The sequence below is a fragment of the Ranitomeya variabilis genome, chromosome 2 (assembly GCF_051348905.1).
Source record: "Ranitomeya variabilis isolate aRanVar5 chromosome 2, aRanVar5.hap1, whole genome shotgun sequence".
Taxonomy (NCBI): Eukaryota; Metazoa; Chordata; class Amphibia; order Anura; family Dendrobatidae; genus Ranitomeya; species Ranitomeya variabilis.
Window position 1 is genome coordinate 151,690,202 of NC_135233.1, and position 19,697 is coordinate 151,709,898.

Below are 19,697 nucleotides of genomic sequence, written 5' to 3' on the forward strand. Positions count from 1 at the left end.
TGAGGCAGTATGAGTAATAAAGTATATAATAAAATTGCTGTTCTCATGTTCCAATGTGAAATAATTATAAGGAAATACTATATAATCATATTTAGAATTAAGATTAAATAACGCAAATGTACTAAATTTATTAAATCTACTTACGTAGATAGATTCAGGTGCATCCTGTGAAGCCACACAGAGTCCAAGAGGTAAGGGGGCCACTACCACATCTAAAGGGCCACTACCACGTCTAATGGGGTGCATTGTGATGAACTATTGGACTGCAAAAGGCCCACATACTGTTCTTGCACTGAGACCTCTTCTGTCTCCGTCCACCTTGCTATACAGCACCTATGGCTACTATCTAGCAGAAGCACTAAGCCCATTACTGGCTACCGGCATACTAACTAAACAGACCTCTAGCTGCCATTTATTATATCTATACCTACCTAGACCTATTAATAAAGACTAGCAGCAAAGTGTGCTGAGAAGAATTCTGGGCAGAGGTTGTGATGAATCATCTTATCGCTAAACAGGTTAATTAAATGAATAGGAAAAGACAGAAAAAAACTCAAAATTAAAACACAGCTTCATTTTGGTGTAAATTGGATTCACACATATTGATAATCAATAATCAGTTTTCTTATTCAATGATTAGGTAAAAGAGAATATTATTATTGATGATTAAAGGTTTGAATGAAATGTAAAGGAAAGGAAGTGAAGCATTGCACTGCACACCGGAGAAATAAAAAAGGATCACTTCCCAAACCAAAAAAAACAGACATATTACATGTTCTGCTTTCTTGTGTGCTTTCATCTCTCCCCATGCTAGCTTTGCCTATGGAACAAACAAGACATAAAAGTGCTGGTAAAGAAATACATTATAGAGTGATAATTTTCGATGAAAATAACCTTGATGAAATCAGCCCTTGCTGTTGTCCAACACGGCAACATTAGGGTGGAAGCCAAATAATTAACATTTAGGGAATTTCTTGAACCCAGAAATATATTATAATCTTTTCTCTTGTTTCAGTAAGATGTATTTTTTAAAGCAGATTTGATAAAATAGACACAAAAAATATATAAAATAATCTGTGCTACAATACAAAGTAATAGAAAGCTTTCCTGTGTTAATTTGTTATTATCACTAAGTTGTTCCTCAGGGTAAGGGTATGTGCACCCTAAAGTATTTGCAGCAGAAAAATCTGCTTCAAATACTGGAGTGCTGGCAGGAAAGTTGCTGCGTAAAACACTATTTTTGACGCGTTTTTTCCCCATTCATTTGAATTGGTGAAAAACACAACAAAAACACTGAGGGAATGGAGATGCTGCAGATCTGAAATTGCTTCAAATCTGCAAGGAAAACCTAAGCAGTGCGTGCACCAGATTTCAGTAATCTCATTCATTTCACTACGGTAGTACGGTAAAATGTTGTGTTTTTTTCACAGAAAAATCGCAGGCTGAAAAAAAGCTGTGAAAACGGGTCCAAATCGCGAAATGTGGACATATCTTAATAAGGGTGGCAACTGCTGTGCTGATATATTGGTGACTAAGTGGTTGATATGGGATGTGATGGGGATAATCATAATTTAAAAAAAGGCTCAGTCAACTCTCCTACATCTACTTTATCTGAGGATAAAACTGTGTGAGGTGAAGAAAAGGAACAATAATCAGTACTACAACAAATGTTACAGTAGAACGCTTCATAGATGTAGATACATGTTAGAATGACCAAAAAGAAAATCAAGATAATGTACCTGAATGCTAATTTGCTTGTCTTGAAGAACCCTTTGTAGTTCTAGAAGGCTTCCCTTTAACGTCCTCAGTTTCATAGCTAACTGTTCGGCTTCTTCCTTGGTGTGGGCCTTTCCTTCCATCAGTAAGTTCTCACTGTGCACAGAAAGCTCGGATAGAGCAACCACCTTCTGCTCAATTTCCAACAACATGTTCTGCAGCAGTGAAAACAGAGACACAAATTCAATCATTTTATACAAAAAGAATCTCTGACAATGTTGGCACTTGATTGCCAAACCCCATTCCTGACCAACACAGCCAAAAAGGAACTGAGGTCATTTTTCTTTGGAGATCCATCAGAGGTTCACCATGAATGAAGACCAGTGTTTGAATTTCTTAGAAATAAGGTGTGTCCATGATAAAGTCCTGCACACTGCATCGTTCCATGATTCTTCATGTAGATCATCTACACAGAACACACCATCCACTAGACAGTCTTCCCTTCTACAGAAGAGCCTTGTGCTACACTGATAAGCCCCTGGCCTTCAGAGGTTTGTGAATGACTCTGAGCATATCTACATAATCCGCTTTACAGATTAACCTGCATAAACAGAACTGGAGTTGGTATCCTTTTATGAACCATTGCAGGATATCTGTATCTCCCCAAAAAGTACTGCGTCAAAACAGAAATGCATCACTTCCATCATTTTTTAAGTAAAATATTTTAGTTTTCTAGTCTGTTTTTATTTTCAGAAGGTAATTTTTATTTACCAACTTCTGTACATGATTATGGGGGCGGCCATCTTGCTTCAAGTGGTAATATGCTTTACAACAGCTACAGGAGTCATAGGAAGTAATGGACAATAGACTTCTATGGTAGAGTGTTCTAGGCCTGCTCTGCGATCTGTGCAGGAGTTACTGTACAGGGAGGGGGAAGATGTGAGCATCTGTGTTTGTTTGCATCAGCTATTGGGAATTGTGTGATCCTGTGTTATCTATACAGAGGTGTTATCATTAATTGTACTTCTGTCTGTAATGAGAATGAGTTGACTGCTGAAAGATGATCTCATCAGAACAGGAAGAGTCTACTATTTAATGAGTAGAGTGAAAACTGCAAGCTTTCAGGATTTTTCTTTTACTTACAGAGAAGAAAAGAAGTATTTGATACACTCCCGATTTTGCAAGTTTTCCCATCTACAAAGAGTAGAGAGGTCTGTAATTTTTATTGTAGGTATACACTTCAATTGTAAAAGACAAAATCTAAAAATAAAAACCAGAAAATAACATTGTATAGTTTTTAAATAATTAAATTGCATTTTAATGCAGGAAATAAGTTTTTGATCACCTACCAACCAGCAAGAATTCTGGCTCACTGACCTGTTAGTTCTTCTTTAAGAAGCCCTCGTACTCTGCACTCCATTATCTGTATTAATTCCACCTGTTTGAACTCGCTACCTGTTTTAAAAACATATCTCCACACACTCAATCAATCACTCTCCAACCTCTCCACCATGGCCAAGACCAAAGAGCTGTCTAAGGACACCAGGGACAAAACTGTAGACCTGCACAAGGCTGGGATGGGCTACAAGACAGGCAAGCAGCTTGGTAAGAAGGCAACAACTGTTGGCACAATTATTAGAAAATGGAAGAAACACAAGATGATTTTCAATCTTCCTCTGTCTGGGGCTCCATGCAAGATCTCGCCTCGTAGGGTAAGGATGATTCTGAGAAAGGTCGGTTATCAGCCCAAAACTACATGGGAGGACCTGGTCAATAGCTGTTAAGAAAGCTGGAACCACAGTCTCAAACATTACTGTTAGTAACAGACTATGCCGTCATGGATTAAAACCCTGCAGGGCACGCCTGATCCCCCTGATCACACCAGCACATGTCCAGGCCCGTTTGAAGTTCGCCAATGAGCATCTAGATGATCCAGAGGAGGCATGGGAGAAGGTCATGTGATCAGTTGAGAACAATATAGAACTTTTGGATATAATCTCCACTCGCTGTGTTTGTTTGGAGGAAGGAGGATGAGTACAACCCCAAGAACACCATCCCAACCGTGAAGCATGGTGAGGGAAACATCATACTTTGGGGTGCTTTTCTGCAAAGGGGACAGGACGACTGCACCCTATTGAAGGGAGGATGGATTGGGCCATGGATTGCGAGATTTTGTCTAACAACCTCCTTCCCTCAGAAAGAGCATTGAAGATGGGTCTTGGTGGGGTCTTCCAGCATGACAATGACCTGAAACACATAGCCAGGGCAACTAAGGAGTGGCTCTGTAAGAAGCATTTCAAGATTCTAGAGAGGCCTAGCCAGTCTCCAGACCTGAACCCAATAGAAAATCTTTGAAGGGAGCTGAAACTCAATGTTGCCAGCATCAGCCCCGAAACCTGAAAGATCTGGAGAAGATCTGTATGAAGGAGTTGGCCAAAATCCATGCGGCAGTGTGTGCAAACTTGGTCAAGAACTACTAGAAACGTCTGACCTCTGTAATTGCAAACAAAGGTTTCTGTCCCAGATACTAAGTTCTGTTTTTCTACAGGGTGGGCTATTTATATGGATTCACCAAAATAAAATGGGAATGGTTGGTGATATCAACTTCCTGTTTGTGGCACATTAGCATATGGGAGGGGGAAAAACTTTTCAAGATGGATGGTGACCATGGTGGCCATTTTGAAGTCAGCCATTTTGGATCCAACTTTTATTTTTTCCAATGGGAAGAGGATCATATGACACATCAAACTTATTTAGAAATTTACAAGAAAAACAATGGTGTGCTTGGTTTTAACATAACTTTATTCTTTCATGAGTTATTTACAAGTTTATGACACTTATAAAATTTGTTCAAAGTGTTGCCCATTGTGTTGGATTGTCAATGCAACCCTCTTCTCCCACTCTTGACACACTGATAGCAACACCACAGAAGAAATGCTAGCACAGGCTTCCAGTATCCGTTGTTTCAGATGCTGCACATCTCGTATCTTCACAGCATAGACAATTGCCTTCAGATGACTCCAAAGATAAAAGTCTAAGGGGGTTATGTTAGACTTAAAACCAAGCACACCATTGTTTTTCTTGTGTAAGTTTGATGTGTCACATGACCCTCTTCCCATTGAAAAAAATAAAGTTGGATCCAAAATGGACGACTTCAAAATGGTCGCCATGGTCACCATCCATCTTAAAAAGCTTTCCCCCTCCCATATACTAATGTGCCACAAACAGGAAGTTGATATCACCAACCATTCCCATTTTATTTTGGTGTATCCATCTAAATCGCCCACCCTGAATTGTTACATATACTAATTTCATGCAATAAAATACAAATTAATTATGTAAAAATCATACAGTGTGATTTTCTGGATTTTTCTTTAGGATTCCATCTCTCACAGTTGAAGTGAACCTAAGATAAAAATTACAGACCTCTCCATTCTTTGTAGGTGGGAGAACCTGCAAAACCGGCACTGTAACAAATACTTATTTTCCCTACTGTAGACTGTGAAACAGAAAATTAAAAAAAAATTACAAATAAAAATATGCTCACCATATTTTCTGATGACACAGTTCTTTAAAAAATAAATAAAAAGCTACATCATGCAATAAAACTGGAGACATTAGTCATTTGGAAACACGGGTCACTTGGTATCAATCATGCCTTGCCAACACGAACTTCACATGGTGATCTCTTACATTTTTAAATACTCCATTCATATAAGTATAAATAAATCAGTATATAGAGTAAATATACAAATAGATTCTTTTTCTTCAAAGTGGTCATGTGACATGAAGAAAGTCTGCTACATTTTAAATTGTATCAAGCTTGAGTTAATTGACGTGACTACCTGGCAGTCAATGAGCTGAGCTTCCATGTCCATGGGTTCTTCGAATGCACGTAGCACATTGTTTAGGGTGGCTCTGGCATCTAGCAGCCAATGATCCAGCTCGTCAGCTTCAGTGCGGTATCTCTGCAATGCCTGTTCATGACGCTGTTCTTCCAGCTGTTCATTCAATTTTTCCTAATGATGTAATAATTTCTGTATATTACTAGGCTATTACTGAAAATCTGTTTCCTCTGTAAGGAAGAACTTGCTCTTGACCCAACATGTCTTAGAGAGACATCATAAACTATTTCACAATGTAATCCAATACATTTCTATAGAGCAGTTCAACACAAAATATAATGCCACAAAATGCCATATGATAATATTCCACACAGGAAAATGTATGCATTTCCATAAGACATCAGGATGGATACAAGCCTCACATTTACTACAAGCTACGTTACCTCTAGTAGCTGGCGCTTTCCTGAAGCTTTCATTCTGATGGTGGCCATCCTCTCTGCCAACACAGTTAGTGTGGACTGTAAAGCTAACTGATCCGCGGTCTCAGAATCTAAAGATTCTGACACCAACTCGTCAGCAAAAGAAGCTTGCAACTTGCTGATTTCTTCTTGAAGCATTAAGATTTCATCCATGAGAGCCTGAAAAAGAAACGTTAAACTGCTGCTCAATTTCACCCACAGAATCTGTCATTTAAAGGAAACCATTTTTGCGAGTACAGATATTGTAATTTTTCATTACAAATTGTAGGAAATGTCTGATAAAATCTGAAATATTTATGTAAAAAAGACATCTACACACCTGATGCTCGGCCATCTGACTCTCAGGAGTCTTGCAGGGTTCCAGACTTTCATTGAGCTTGACTTCGATGGCTTCCATTTTGGTGGAAATAGACTGGAGCGAATCTTGGTACCTTTGTTGTCTTTCGAGAGCCTCATATAGAGTACGCTGCTTTTCACTAATCTGAAAAAGCAACACAGAACTATTGTCAATACCAAGCAAGTAAAATGCCTTACATGACATATGTAGCTCTACCTAGGCAAAAAAAAAAAAAAAGGATAAGGGTATGAGTCTTTTAGATGCCGCTGTGTTTTCCCGGCAAAATACAATTTAGGAAAACACCAGAGGTGTTTGTCTTGCAGCAATCTTTTGAGGTTTTCTTTTTTATGTATTAATAGTGAATAGTGATTACCGAATATACTCGTTACTCAAGATTTCCCGAGCACGCTCGGGTGTCCTCCGAGTATTTTTTAGTGCTTGGAGATTTAGTTTTCCTCACTTCAGCTGAATGATTTACATCTCTTAGCCAGCTTGATTACATGTGGGGATTCCCTAGCAACCAGGCAACCCCCACATGTACTCAGGCTGGCAAACAGATGTAAATCATTCAGCTGCGGTGATGAAAACTAAATCTCCAAGCACTAAAAAATACTCGGGAAATCTTGAGTAATGAGTATATTTGCTCATCACTAATAGTGAGCGGATTCCAAGCAGAAGCCCCCTGAAGAACGATCAGGTCACTTCTTTTAACTGCTTTCTGGTCTTGGAAGCCTGAAGTGGTTAAAAGAATTTCAAAGAGACTGATCATGAGCACAGAAAACTCTTCATTCTCGTTGTTGGCTTTTTTAAGAGCTTACAGGCGGCTTCCAGGCAGAATCCAGATGAAAAAGCCGCTGTGTGCACAGACCTTAATGCTGTACTCGAGATACTGTTAGAACTTTGATGGATTAATAGAAGATATTGCAAGAAAGTTTTGAAATAAAAAGGACCACAACAGTGCTTTGAAAAGAAAATTCAGTAAAATAACACTGCATCTTTCCAAAAAATAAGTTCTCATCAACTATAAAAAGGGAAAATCTGGAAATGACTGCAAATGTAAATGTCATGTATAGTAACTTTAAATGGAACCTGTCACTGGGTGGGGAATAGAGCTGGAGTGACAGAGGCTTCAGATCTTCAGACTCATTTGCATATCGATGCAAACTCTGATTTCTCAGTAACAGAGAAGCAGACTGGCCATGTAAAGATACTATTGGAGATGTCTTTGAAAGAGCTACAAGAACATATAAATAGTTTGGGTGGTGAAATCCCACTGACAAATTACCTTTACTGAAATTGACCAAACTGACACTTGGAAAAAAAAAGCAAATATGTGAGTTTAGATGCTAATATCACACTTATAAATGGTGTTTCTGAGTAGTATATCAATTGTGTAATCTAAGTCCATGTAGTGTGAATATCAGAGAGAGATAATGTAGAGATCATGTACGGTGAAAACCTACCACATTCTTCAGGGTCTCCCAGGAGCGCTGCAGATCATCTAGTTTGGCATTAGCGGCAGTCTCTATCCCTGGCTCATACATTTCTTGGGGTGAAGTGGTGTTCGGTTGGATCTTGGCTGCATCGGTCTGCAACTGTTCAGCAGATAAGGCCTGGTAATAAGCAATGTCCTAAGAGCATGAAGCACAACATAGCACGTTCAACAGATCCCAAACCACAAGCATGCACACTAGTTCCTGAAGCGACAGCATTTGTGTTTGGTGATATTCTGCTTCTCGTATATTTATCTTTTATATTATATTATAATAAAATATTTATATTTATATTTTACTATTTTATTTTTTTTCTAAATGTCACTGTATCCCTATTTTGTGACCATAGTACTTCTTGACAAGATAAAAATGTAGGCACAATGAAAATAGAGGCTGTCCTAAATTCTGGAATGCTGGATTTACATCAATTATTGAATATATAGGTCTCACTTAAAATTGACGTGATTCTAAAAGACCAGGATTCCTTGCCCATAGGCAAATGGGTAATTTTATTTTAAAAATAAGAACACAAAAATCTATGGTTACACATCCTTACAGATGCGAGATAAGGGTGAAAATTGGTAAAAAGTTCCCTTGTAGACTTGATTTTGGGTCAAGCTTCAGAAGAAGTGTCTGGCACAAAAGCAGCACTGCGACTGCTGGCAAATGACTTCATCAGGAGGACTAACAAGGCGGTGGCAGGCAACAAAGTGTACAGAAATATTAATAATTAGGAAAAAAGGTTTCAATCAAATACCCTCAAGCCAGTGACACTGTAAATGACAGTAGCAAACTCCAACCAAAAAGAAGTAAAGGATTTCTAAAGTATAGAAACTCGGGACTTCCTTCACATAATAGTTTGGCAAATATGTTCAACTATATTTGTTTAAAAAAATAAATAAGTGACTTTTAGAAACATAACAATTTTGGGGATCATAATGCATCACTGGACGCCATGAAAGTGTAACCATCTCATTCAGACATAGCCAGACTAGAGGCAGGCACATTCATGTAGGATTTTTTACATTGTGGCATTTTCTTCATATATTATATTTAGCTAAAAATATAGAAAATAAATACAGAAATAAAAACTTTTAAAAACACGATCTGTTCTTGAATTTGGCAGAATAGAAGAGAAGTCGGACCACCAGTACATACACTGCAGAAAGCCCATACACAGACATTTGCACAAACCATCACATACACATAGCAGCGTGTCATTATAACTGGAGATGAGCAAACGTGAACTTAACAATTTGGGGTTCGTACCGGACAGTTAGTGTCCAGTGGTAAAATCTGAACACAGAATTCTCCTGCTCCAATATTCCGAATTCCAGGGGAAATCTGGGAGGAGAAAGAATATTTCAGCTCAAATGTTAGGGTCCCCATTGTTTTCAATGGGGTTCGGGTTCTGATTCAAGTTCGGGTATTATTCTGGTCCCCAAACCGAACTTTGGAATAAAGAAGCCAAATTTACATGGGTCCACTCATCCCTAATTATAACAACCAGAAATTAGAGTAGCTCTTCTGTTCTTCGCGAATGAACAGAGCACCATAGGAGAATGCAACATGAGACTTTGTCTTCACCTAGGCCCAGTGGCTACAAGCATCTCCTAGGTGTATGGCACCAATCCAGTGTCTGGACTGATAATGAGAAGAGAACTTGTACTGCGCTGAATATATAATAAAGCGAACCTGAGCCCCAGATAACACTACAACACTTCCATCAGAAGAGTCACTAAGGCCATAGTCATCCTCACCTGTTAGATGGCTTATGGAACAGTTACTAATGGCAGCCATACACTCTAAGGAGCTGCGGCTGACACCTCTGCTATCGAAACAAAATGCTCGGGAAGATCTCCATCTCTGCATAATCTCGATTAGAGGATGAGGATTTCTCCCAGACAGCATAACAGCGGTCTGTCTGCAACTATTTAAGTACTAATCCGTTTAACTGGAGGCCTCTGCTTCAGCCACTTCTTGTGTTGTCTTCTTCTGCCTGGAATAACTGAATTCTACTGTAATGCCTCTTAGCTGGTCCCTCTCTAGAAATTGTCAGAACCGGTGGTAGTAGCAATTGGTGCATTGCTTTTATTTTATTGAACAATTAATGGTAATTAAGTTTCTTTTCTGCTCCGTGTGAGTACAGCCTGATGTAGGGGCAAAGACTCTGATTCCAGCGTGATGTATCACTTTCTAGGCTGCCTACTGCTGCTTTGATAAAATCCCTTTTTTATTCGCTGCACATCTGACAGTTCTCTGAATGCTGATCTCTGTAACTCCCCCCCACACTACAGATTGCTGTGTGCACTGTGCATGGGCAGAAAATAGCAATCAGTGGTGGGGGCGGAGTTATGATTACGGAGGACTACATGGCAGTTTACTAGTCCTCTAGTGATGATGTCCTGCTGACAAAACTAAAGCAAACAGTAAAGTGAGCATTTACTTATGGCCGATAATCAGGAACGAGCATTTCGGGGAACGCTAACTAAAAAGGCTGCAAAATACGCTGCTTAACAGCTAAAATCATTTTTATGAAAGCTTAAAAATCATTGTTCTCGGCAGCAAATCGTCCTGTGTAAAATGGAGATGTGCTGCCGATAACGTGGAATTCTTTTATGGCTAGTAAACCAACCTTTAATCGTTAAATCGTAAAATAAAATACATTTTCTACAGTGTTTGGGAAAAGCTAAACCCTGACAGATGCCTCTGACATCTGTGTAGATTGCTTATGTTCAGATAATAACATTAATTATACCACAGAAAAACAGCTAATATGTGATCATACAGAAACACAACAATACAAGAAAAATAACAAGACAAAACTGATCTCCCAGACAAGGTCAGCCCGTGATGTTCTGGATCACAAAAAGACACAACTATACATGATCCGATTGTATTGTAATATTCGAAATCAAAATAGTAAAGACATGGCATCAAACACAGCAAATCTGCATAAATGTGGCGTGCAGCGGCCACAGACGTGCTAGTATGAGTAACGATGCCCTGCAATGAGAGGAGTCAGTATTTCTCTAATCGGGCCCTATTAATTATCTGAAAAGATAAAACAGGATATTTGTCTCCAAAAAACACAGTTTGGGGACAGACTGAGAAAGATGCAATGTACACTAAAGCAATGAATCGCGCTCCATAAGGGCTCCAGAGACTCTCGGGCTGACACTTGCTGGAGTCCAGCAAATACGGCAAAGTGATACCTGGTTAACAGAAGCATCGGCATTAGCCACAGGTGAAGGAGACCGACAGGCTGGAGGAGAGGAGATCTCACTGTTGGTACCCTCCTCCCCCGATTCCTCAGTGACAGGAGACAGAAGAGTGTGGCAGCGACCAGCAGTCATCTGTCACAGGAGAACACCGGAAGAACCCCAGAGGACAGCAAGGAGATCAGAGAGAAGTCAGAGGTTTGACACAAAATCACAAACATAAAATGACAACTAGTGTATGTACATAGAGAGATACACGTATGCGGGATCTGTTACCTGCAGACTGGACAGAATACCTGTGTGCACAAAGTTATAACCAAACAGATGGAGCCGAGACAAATTTGTCATTAGAGGAGTTTACCCATTAACAAAGTTTACTTTAATCAATAGTTCTTGGCATAATAATCAGTTCCACATTTGGATGTGTTTATATAAAATGTCCCTGTGCGGAGATAATCTTAGAAATGTGCCCCTGCTGTGTACTGTGTAATGGCCGTGTCTGATCATACCACAGCTCCTGGACAAGGGAGAAAGCAAAAGAGAGTATACAGACAGCACAGCAGGGGATCACAGCTGATTCTTCCTGTAAAGTACAATATTTCCCTCTGTTTTTAAACATGCTTTACGTCATAGAAAGAATCAGCTGTGATCCCCTGCTCTCCTGTCTGTATACTCTTTTGCTTTCTCCCTTGTCCAGGAGCTGTGGTATGATCAGACACAGCCATTACACAGTACACAGCAGGGGCACATTTATAACATCATCTCAGCACAGCAACATTTGTTTTCAACACATCAAATTGTGGAACTTATTATTCCAAGATTTATTGATTAATATGTACTTTGCTCATGAGAAAACCCCTTTAAAGGGAATCTGTCACTAGCTTTTTGCTAACCCATCTGGGAGCAGATGACGTAGGAGCAGAAGCTTTCATTCTAGCATCAGTTACATTACTGGGTGCTGCAGTTTTGATTAACAATTGTTTTCTCTGCTGCAGATCAGTCAGTTCTCTGAATGGTGAATTCTGTATTGCCCGTCCAATCCACTTATTGGCAGGTAACTATATACACTGTGCATAGGCAGAAAGCTGCCAACCAGTAGTGGAGGAAGAGTTGGACTTCCTGGCAGCAGTTCAAGTCGTTCTCTCATGGGAATTTTCCTAAAATGAAAACTACTGCAAGCAGCCCGCTAAGTGACATATCGCTGGAATCAGGGTCTCTGACCCTACATTTTGCTGCACTAAGATTGGGTAACAAAAGTCTGGTGACTGATTCCCTTTAAACTGTTTAGATACAGTTATAATAACTCTGCAGATTGTGGTATTTTTTTAAGAAATGCAGACCAATGTGATAAGATGACAAACTCCTCTCCGCTTTTGGTACCATGAAAGGGATTTTCCCAGTAGAAATGTTTATGGTATATAGAATGGATGACCCATAAATTGCAGAATGACAACTTACTGACTTACTGGTGAAGTGGGTGGTCAATATTAATGCCTACAGTCCAGGGACCGCCATTGTGCCACCAGTAATATATGTTGAGCCAGAAGGACTATAGGCCTGTAGTGATGCTACTTTTGCTTTACCTTAGATATGCTTCTTCCCACCTTAGATATGCTTCTAGCACATAAAGACTGCTGCGTGGTTTAATCTCCCCGAGCAGCGGAGACCAGTATCAGCCCCCAAAACTCAGCAATGCTGAATGTGGATTGATATAGGATCAAACAAATATTTGCGCTATTCATATACTGTAAATCACTCAACTAGATAAAACCCTTTGAATATTTGGACTACTGTACATCCTTGATAATGGATTTCCAGGTAAAAGATCCCACTAAGTACACTTAAAGCAAACCTATCAGCAGGATTTTGCTAAGTAAACTACAGACATTGTCAGGTTGCTGCTGATACACTGATTAAAATTATTCCCGGTGTAAAGATATCCGTCTTGTAGTTCTTGTGTAATCTGTGTTAGATGTTTTCAGCTAATGACTGCAGGCATAGTCATATCTTACTAAGCCAGAGAAACCAAGGAAAGACCTGTCTACAGTCAGCCACGAAGCACAAACAGTCTGTCTCTATGATGAGGAACATGATTGTGCTTCGGGGCGGCCTGTGGTCAGGTATTTCCTTAATTTCTCTGGCTTAGAGCAGGAAGATAAGACTCTGCCTACAGTTCCGCCCCCTGGGCATATCATTAACTGAAAACCTCTAACACTGATTACACAAGAACCACAAGACTGATTTCTTCACCCCGAGTATCATTTTAATTAGTTTAACAGCAACAACCTGATAGTATCTGTAGATTACTTAGCAAAATGCTGCTGACAAGTTCGCTTTAAAGGTATTCATAGAATAAAACCAGAATTTACAGATATGACAAATGACAAACATGAAAAAATACAGAGAAGTTTCTATACATAATTGTAGCCTGGCATATAAACCCTGAAGATTATGTAGGTACATGATCACACACAGTCGGCATATAATGGAATTTACTATACTTTCACTTGATATTGAGCAGATGTCATTCTATATCGGCAACATAAACTGTATGTAGTAATCGTCTGAGAATGTGCCGTGAAATAGGAAAACATAGGGGAAAGCTGGTGTATTGTGCTATGCAAGTGCATGATAGACTATCCAGAGCGCTTCTTTAACTCCTTCACAGCAGATTTTCAGATTCACGTTTTCATTTTCCCCTCACTTTCTTTAAAGAGTAACATCTGTTTTTTTCTCTGTGAACACAGCTTGTTTTTTGCGATACAAGTAGTAGTTTTGAATGACACCCCTGATTTTACCTTACACCATACTGAAAAAATGGGAAAAAATTCCAAGTTCTGCAATTGTTTTCCTTTTTATGGCATCCATTGCAAGGTAAAAAGTGATCTGGCCGTACAGATCTCCAGGTCAGTAAGACTAGGGTAAGGCCACACTTGCATACACATATATTTTATTTTAACGTAGAAAAGTTTATAAAACAAATTTGGCTTGTGTCATCATCTTCTGAGATCGGCAGCGTTTTTATTTTTCTGTTGATTGAGCCATGAGGGTTTGTTTTTTGAATCCCAAGTTGATGGTTTTATTGATACCAATTTAGGGTAAACGCAACGTTAGTATTGCTTTTAATTTCATTTGTGAAGCAGCTGAAAAAACATAATACTGACATTTTGATTTCTTTCCACCATATGGATTAATTACTTTTATATTTTAATAGACCGGACATTTTAGGGATATAGCAATACAAAAAAGTTTATTTTTTAATATCTTTTATTAAAGGAGGGAAGTGTAGTGATAGGAATTTTTAAATATTTTTAAAGTTTTTTTTCAATTTTTTTTACTTTATGGTAAAGGACTTAATCCTGTATAGAACAGTATTGCACTATGTAGTGTAAATCACGGTATGTTACGAGGCGTGAGTGCCAATATTGCAGCGGCAGGCATGGTAACCCATTGGTGCCCCATTACTGTGTGGGGACAATCGGAGCAAGTGCCTGCATTCACTGACAACCCCTTCATTTAAATACCGCTGTCAGAGATTAACAGCAGCATCTAAATGATTAAAGGGAACCTGTCACCCCCAAAATCGAAGATGAGGTAAGCCCACCGGCATCAGGGACTTATCTACAGCATTCTGCGGTTCTGGTCCGATGGGCGTAACAGTCCGGTCCGGGGCCTCCCATCTTCATAGGATGGAACTCAACAGGACAGACAAAGTACGCCTGTGCCGGAGCCGCAGCCTGAAGACAAGAAGAGGACGTCATCCTATGAAGATGGGAGGCCCCGGACCGCAACGCCCATCAGTCCGGACCGCAGCGGGACCGCCCCTGGGTGAGCATAATCTAACCTCTTTTTCTCATCTTTTAGGATACATCAGGGGATTATCTACAGCATTCCAGAATGTGGGCTTAGCTCATCTTCGACTTTGGGGGTGACAGGCTCCCTTTAAAGAGAGTCCGTCAGCACAATTTTGTAATGTACAATCACAGCTGTAATGGCGCAGTATCACTGACTACATTGATAACTTTGGTAAAGAAATCCCTGTTGTGGTTCTTCTTTAACCCTTTAATGATGGAGCCAATTCTTAACTGAATGACCAGGCCGAAATTCTGACTAGTGTCAGGTAATAATTTTGGAACGCTTCAACAGATCCCACTGATTCTGATATTGATTTTTCATGACACATTGTATTTTATGTTAATGATAAATTTAGGTCAATATGTTTGGAGTTTATTTGTGAAAATATCAGAATTTTGGTGAAAGTTTTGAAACCAGTTAGTCATTCTGTACAAAATATCTAATACATAATATTTCACATATGGCAGTTTAACATCTGGATCATTTTTCAAACTACATCTTATTTTGTTATGATATTACAGGGGCTAAAAGTTTAACAGCCAGGGGGTAACAATTGCGGTCGCAGAGGTCGTGATCACGCCCATGCGGGTGAGGCGCCCACCGACGCCAGTGCAAACTTTAGATGTGCTCAGACGCACATTCACGATGGGTTTTTGCGCTGCAATACACGCTGTCGGCCAATCTGAGGCCAGCAGCTGAAGTCAGTGTGCACGTGACTGGGGGAGCATGGCAGTGACGTCATGTGCTCCGATCGCTTGTACGCTGAAGCCAGCTGGCGACCTCAGAAGATTACACTGCGTGGCAATGAAGCAGAGGGAAGAAGAGTAGAATTCTTTTTTTTTCTATGCATTAACTCCTTTCTGACATTGGAAGTAATAGTAGGCCCACGTCTGACAACCCTCCTCGTTTGGTGCAAGCTCCAGCGCTGAGCCCGCACCTTTCTGGTGCGTCAGCATATTGAGGGAGCTTTTACTATTTTCTGGAGAACAGAGCAATTAAATTATTGTTTTTACTTTGTATCTTTTGCACCGTTTACCATGTGATAAAAAGTGATAAGACCGATTTGTTCGTTGGGTCAGAATGATTACAGCGATACCAAATTTATATAGTTTTTATGCTTTGCTGCTTTTACAAACTAAAAACAATATTGTTCCAAAAATGTATTTGTCTTTACATTGTCATATTCTGAGAGCTGTAACTTTGTCTTACTTTTTTGCTGAATGAGTCATACTACGACTTGTTTTTTAACAGACAGTTTGGCATTTTCAATTATACCGTTGTTTTCTATGACTTCTTGATCGCTTTTTATCAATTTTTTTGTGTGTCAGAATGATGAAAAAGTAACAATTTTGTTGTGCTTTTTTTATTACTTTATTATTTATTACTAACTTATTTTTTTTTTTACGGTGTTCGCTGTACGGACTAAATAACATGACAGTTTTATATACATCAGGTAATTCTGGATGCGCGATACCAATTACCGTATGTTTTTTTGTTTTAAATTATTTTTTGTTGTATCACACAGGCTGCATTTTTAGTGGTGAAATGGCTTTTTGTGATTTTTGTGTGTTTTTTTTGTGTTTATTACATTATTACATGTTTTATGTAACTTTTTTTACTTTTCCACTCACTCACATTGTGGAACATGTATATTTTTCACTTTTTTCTGTGGCCTCATGCACTGCAGTACTCGTGTCAGTGACTCACTCACTGTGCCTGAAAGACCCTGCTTATAAAAGGATTGTACCTTGGGGTCATCAGCCGATTCTGATCACGGGAGGATTGATCCTGCCATAGGAGTTCTTTTAACCCCCTTTTAGCCACTTGACAGCAGTATTTAAGTAGTTAATTGACCTCAATCACTTTTAAAACTAGCTGGGGCCGGTACCACAGGGTGTCAGATGTCATGTACGACTGTCACCTGCGAAAATTTCAGCTCAGCTGCAGAGCGGCACTATTCACTCCTTCTGCGCTGTTAAAAAGCGGCACTGCGGAATAAGACCCTTTAACGCCATTTTGGCGGTTGTTGAGGGGTTAATTACCATTTACATTTTACTGCTAATTAGATTCAAATAGAGTGGGCAGGTCACTGAAAAAGCAGTGTTGTTAAAGTCCAGGTGACAGTCTGAGGGGCCGTGGAATCTCATACAGGGAGACCCAGGGTACAGTCTGGCCCCTGTGCACCAAAATCTAATTAGTAGAAAACTTCCAAGGGTGACTAACCCCTTAATCTTCGCAGGTATTTTACTTTTTGAGTTTTCGTTTTTTGCTTCCCTTCTTCCCAGAGCCATAACTTTTCTATTTTTTGGTCAATATGGCCAAATGAGGGCTTGTTTTTTGCGAGACGAGTTGTACTTTTGAACGACACCATTGATTTTAACATATCATGTACTGGAAAACAGGAAAAAAATTGCAAGTGTGGTGAAATTGCAAAAAAAGTGCAATTCCACAGTTGTTTTTTGTTTTCCCTTTTTACTCTGATCTCTGCAGCACATCTTCTCAGCAGCTCCACTGCCTGGCTTAGTGTGGCACACGATGAAGTGACCTCATTGCGCCCGTTGAGTCAGAAGAAGAGGGGGAATGATGGGAGAGGTAGCATTAGACTCTCTCCTCCATCATTGATTTCAACTGTATCGACATCTAAGATACGGGAGGGAGGGGCAAAGTCAGTGCTGGCACCTGGGCCACGACTCACAGACCCCATAGTGGCCACGTGGTGTTCAACTATTAGCGGTACACCACTGACTGGAGTCAGAAGGGAGAGACGTGAGTATTGTATTTATGCATTTTTAAATCAGTGAGTACGAGGTGGCCATTATACTGGAGGAATATGGGGTGTGCATTATATTCTAAGAGGCTGCATTATACATTATACTATGAGGCTGCATTATACTGTATGGAGCTGCATATTACTATATGAGGCTGCATTATTCTATATGGGACTGCATTTTCCTATATGGAGGCTGCGCTATACTCTATGGGGCTGCATTATACTATATGAGGTGCACTATACTTTACATAGTAACATAGTTACATAGTTATTAAGGTTGAAGGAAGACTTTAAGTCCATCTGGTTCAACCCATAGCCTAACCTAACATGCCCTAACATGTTGATCCAGAGGAAGGCAAAAAATAAACCCATGTGGCAAAGAGTAAGCTCCACATTGGGGAAAAAAATTCCTTCCCGACTCCACATACGGCAATCAGACTAGTTCCCTGGATCAACACCCTATCAAGGAATCTAGTGTATATATCCTGTAACATTATACTTTTCAAGAAAGGCATCCAGTCCCCTCTTAAATTTAAGTAATTGGTCACTCATTACAACATCATACGGCAGAGAGTTCCATAGTCTCACTGCTCTTACAGTAAAGAACCCGCGTCTGTTATTATGCTTAAACCTTCTTTCCTCCAGACGTAGAGGATGCCCCCTTGTCCCTGTCTCAGGTGTATGATTAAAAAGATCATCAGAGAGGTCTTTGTACTGTCCCCTCATATATTTATACATTAAAATAAGATCACCCCTTAGCCTTCGTTTTTCCAAACTAAATAGCCCCAAGTGTAATAATCTATCTTGGTATTGCAGACCCCCCAGTCCTCTAATAACCTTGGTCGCTCTTCTCTGCACCCGCTCTAGTTCAGCTATGTCTTTCTTATACAGCGGAGACCAGAACTGTGCACAGTATTCTAAGTGTGGTCGAACTAGTGACTTGTATAGAGGTAAAATTATGTTCTCCTCATGAGCATCTATGCCTCTTTTAATTCATCCCATTATTTTATTTGCCTTTGTGGCAGCTGCCTGACACTGGACACTAAATGTGAGTTTGTAATCCACCCATACTCCCAGGTCTTTTTTATTGACGGTTTTGCCCTTTATGGACCTGCATTATACTATATGGGGCTGCATTATACTGAGGCACATTATACTGTATGGGGCTACATTATACTTTATGAGGCTGCATTACACTCTATGGGGGTGCATTATACTCTATGGAGGCTGCACTATACTCTATAGGGGCTGCATTATACTCTATGGGGGTAGCATTATATTTTACTGAGGCTGCATTATACTGTATGGGGCTGCATTATACTGTATGGGGCTGCATTATACTACTTGGGGCTACATTATACTATATGAGGCTGCATTATACTCTATGGGGCTGCATTATACTCTTTGGGGCTACATTAAACTCTATGGAGGCTGCATTATACTCTATGGGGGCTGCATTATACTCTATGGGGGCTGCATTATACTTTATCAAGAATTATTGGGAATGCATTATACTATATGAGGGCTGCAATACACTGTAAGGAAGACTATGGGGAATGCATTAAACTGTAGGGAGGACTATGGGGAATGCATTATACTGTATAGAGGACTTTGGGGAATGCATTATACTATATGAAGGACTATGGAGTCAATTATACTATGGGGAGTACATAGCACTATATGAAGAATTATGGGAGTGATTTATTCTGAGGTCTATGAGGAGCGTATTATACTATATAGAGGACTATGGGTAGTGGATTATACTGTATGGAGAATTATGGGGTGCACTATACTATATGGAAGACTACTGGGTGGATTATACATTATGGAGGGCTTTGGGATACATTATACTATATTGAGGACTATGGGTAGTGTATTCTGCTATATGGATGACTATGGGGAGTGCATTATACTATACGGAGGACTATGAGGATTGTATTATACTATATGGAGATCTATGGGGAGTGTATTGTACTATATG

General features: G+C 39.7%; 1 protein-coding gene across 5 annotated transcripts in view; it reads right to left on the reverse strand.

The window, feature by feature from the left end:
- SYNE1 (spectrin repeat containing nuclear envelope protein 1) overlaps positions 1-19,697 on the reverse strand; it is a 667,130-nt gene that overhangs the window by 142,040 nt on the left and 505,393 nt on the right. For all 5 annotated transcript variants that reach the window (XM_077283091.1, XM_077283090.1, XM_077283089.1 and 2 more), the window contains 6 exons: positions 11,086-11,226; positions 7,841-8,008; positions 6,360-6,521; positions 6,005-6,199; positions 5,562-5,735; positions 1,740-1,931 (listed from right to left, as the gene is read on the reverse strand). In XM_077283091.1, coding sequence (XP_077139206.1) covers positions 1,740-1,931; positions 5,562-5,735; positions 6,005-6,199; positions 6,360-6,521; positions 7,841-8,008; positions 11,086-11,226 — 1,032 coding nt within the window. The remainder of the gene's footprint in view (positions 1-1,739; positions 1,932-5,561; positions 5,736-6,004; positions 6,200-6,359; positions 6,522-7,840; positions 8,009-11,085; positions 11,227-19,697) is intronic.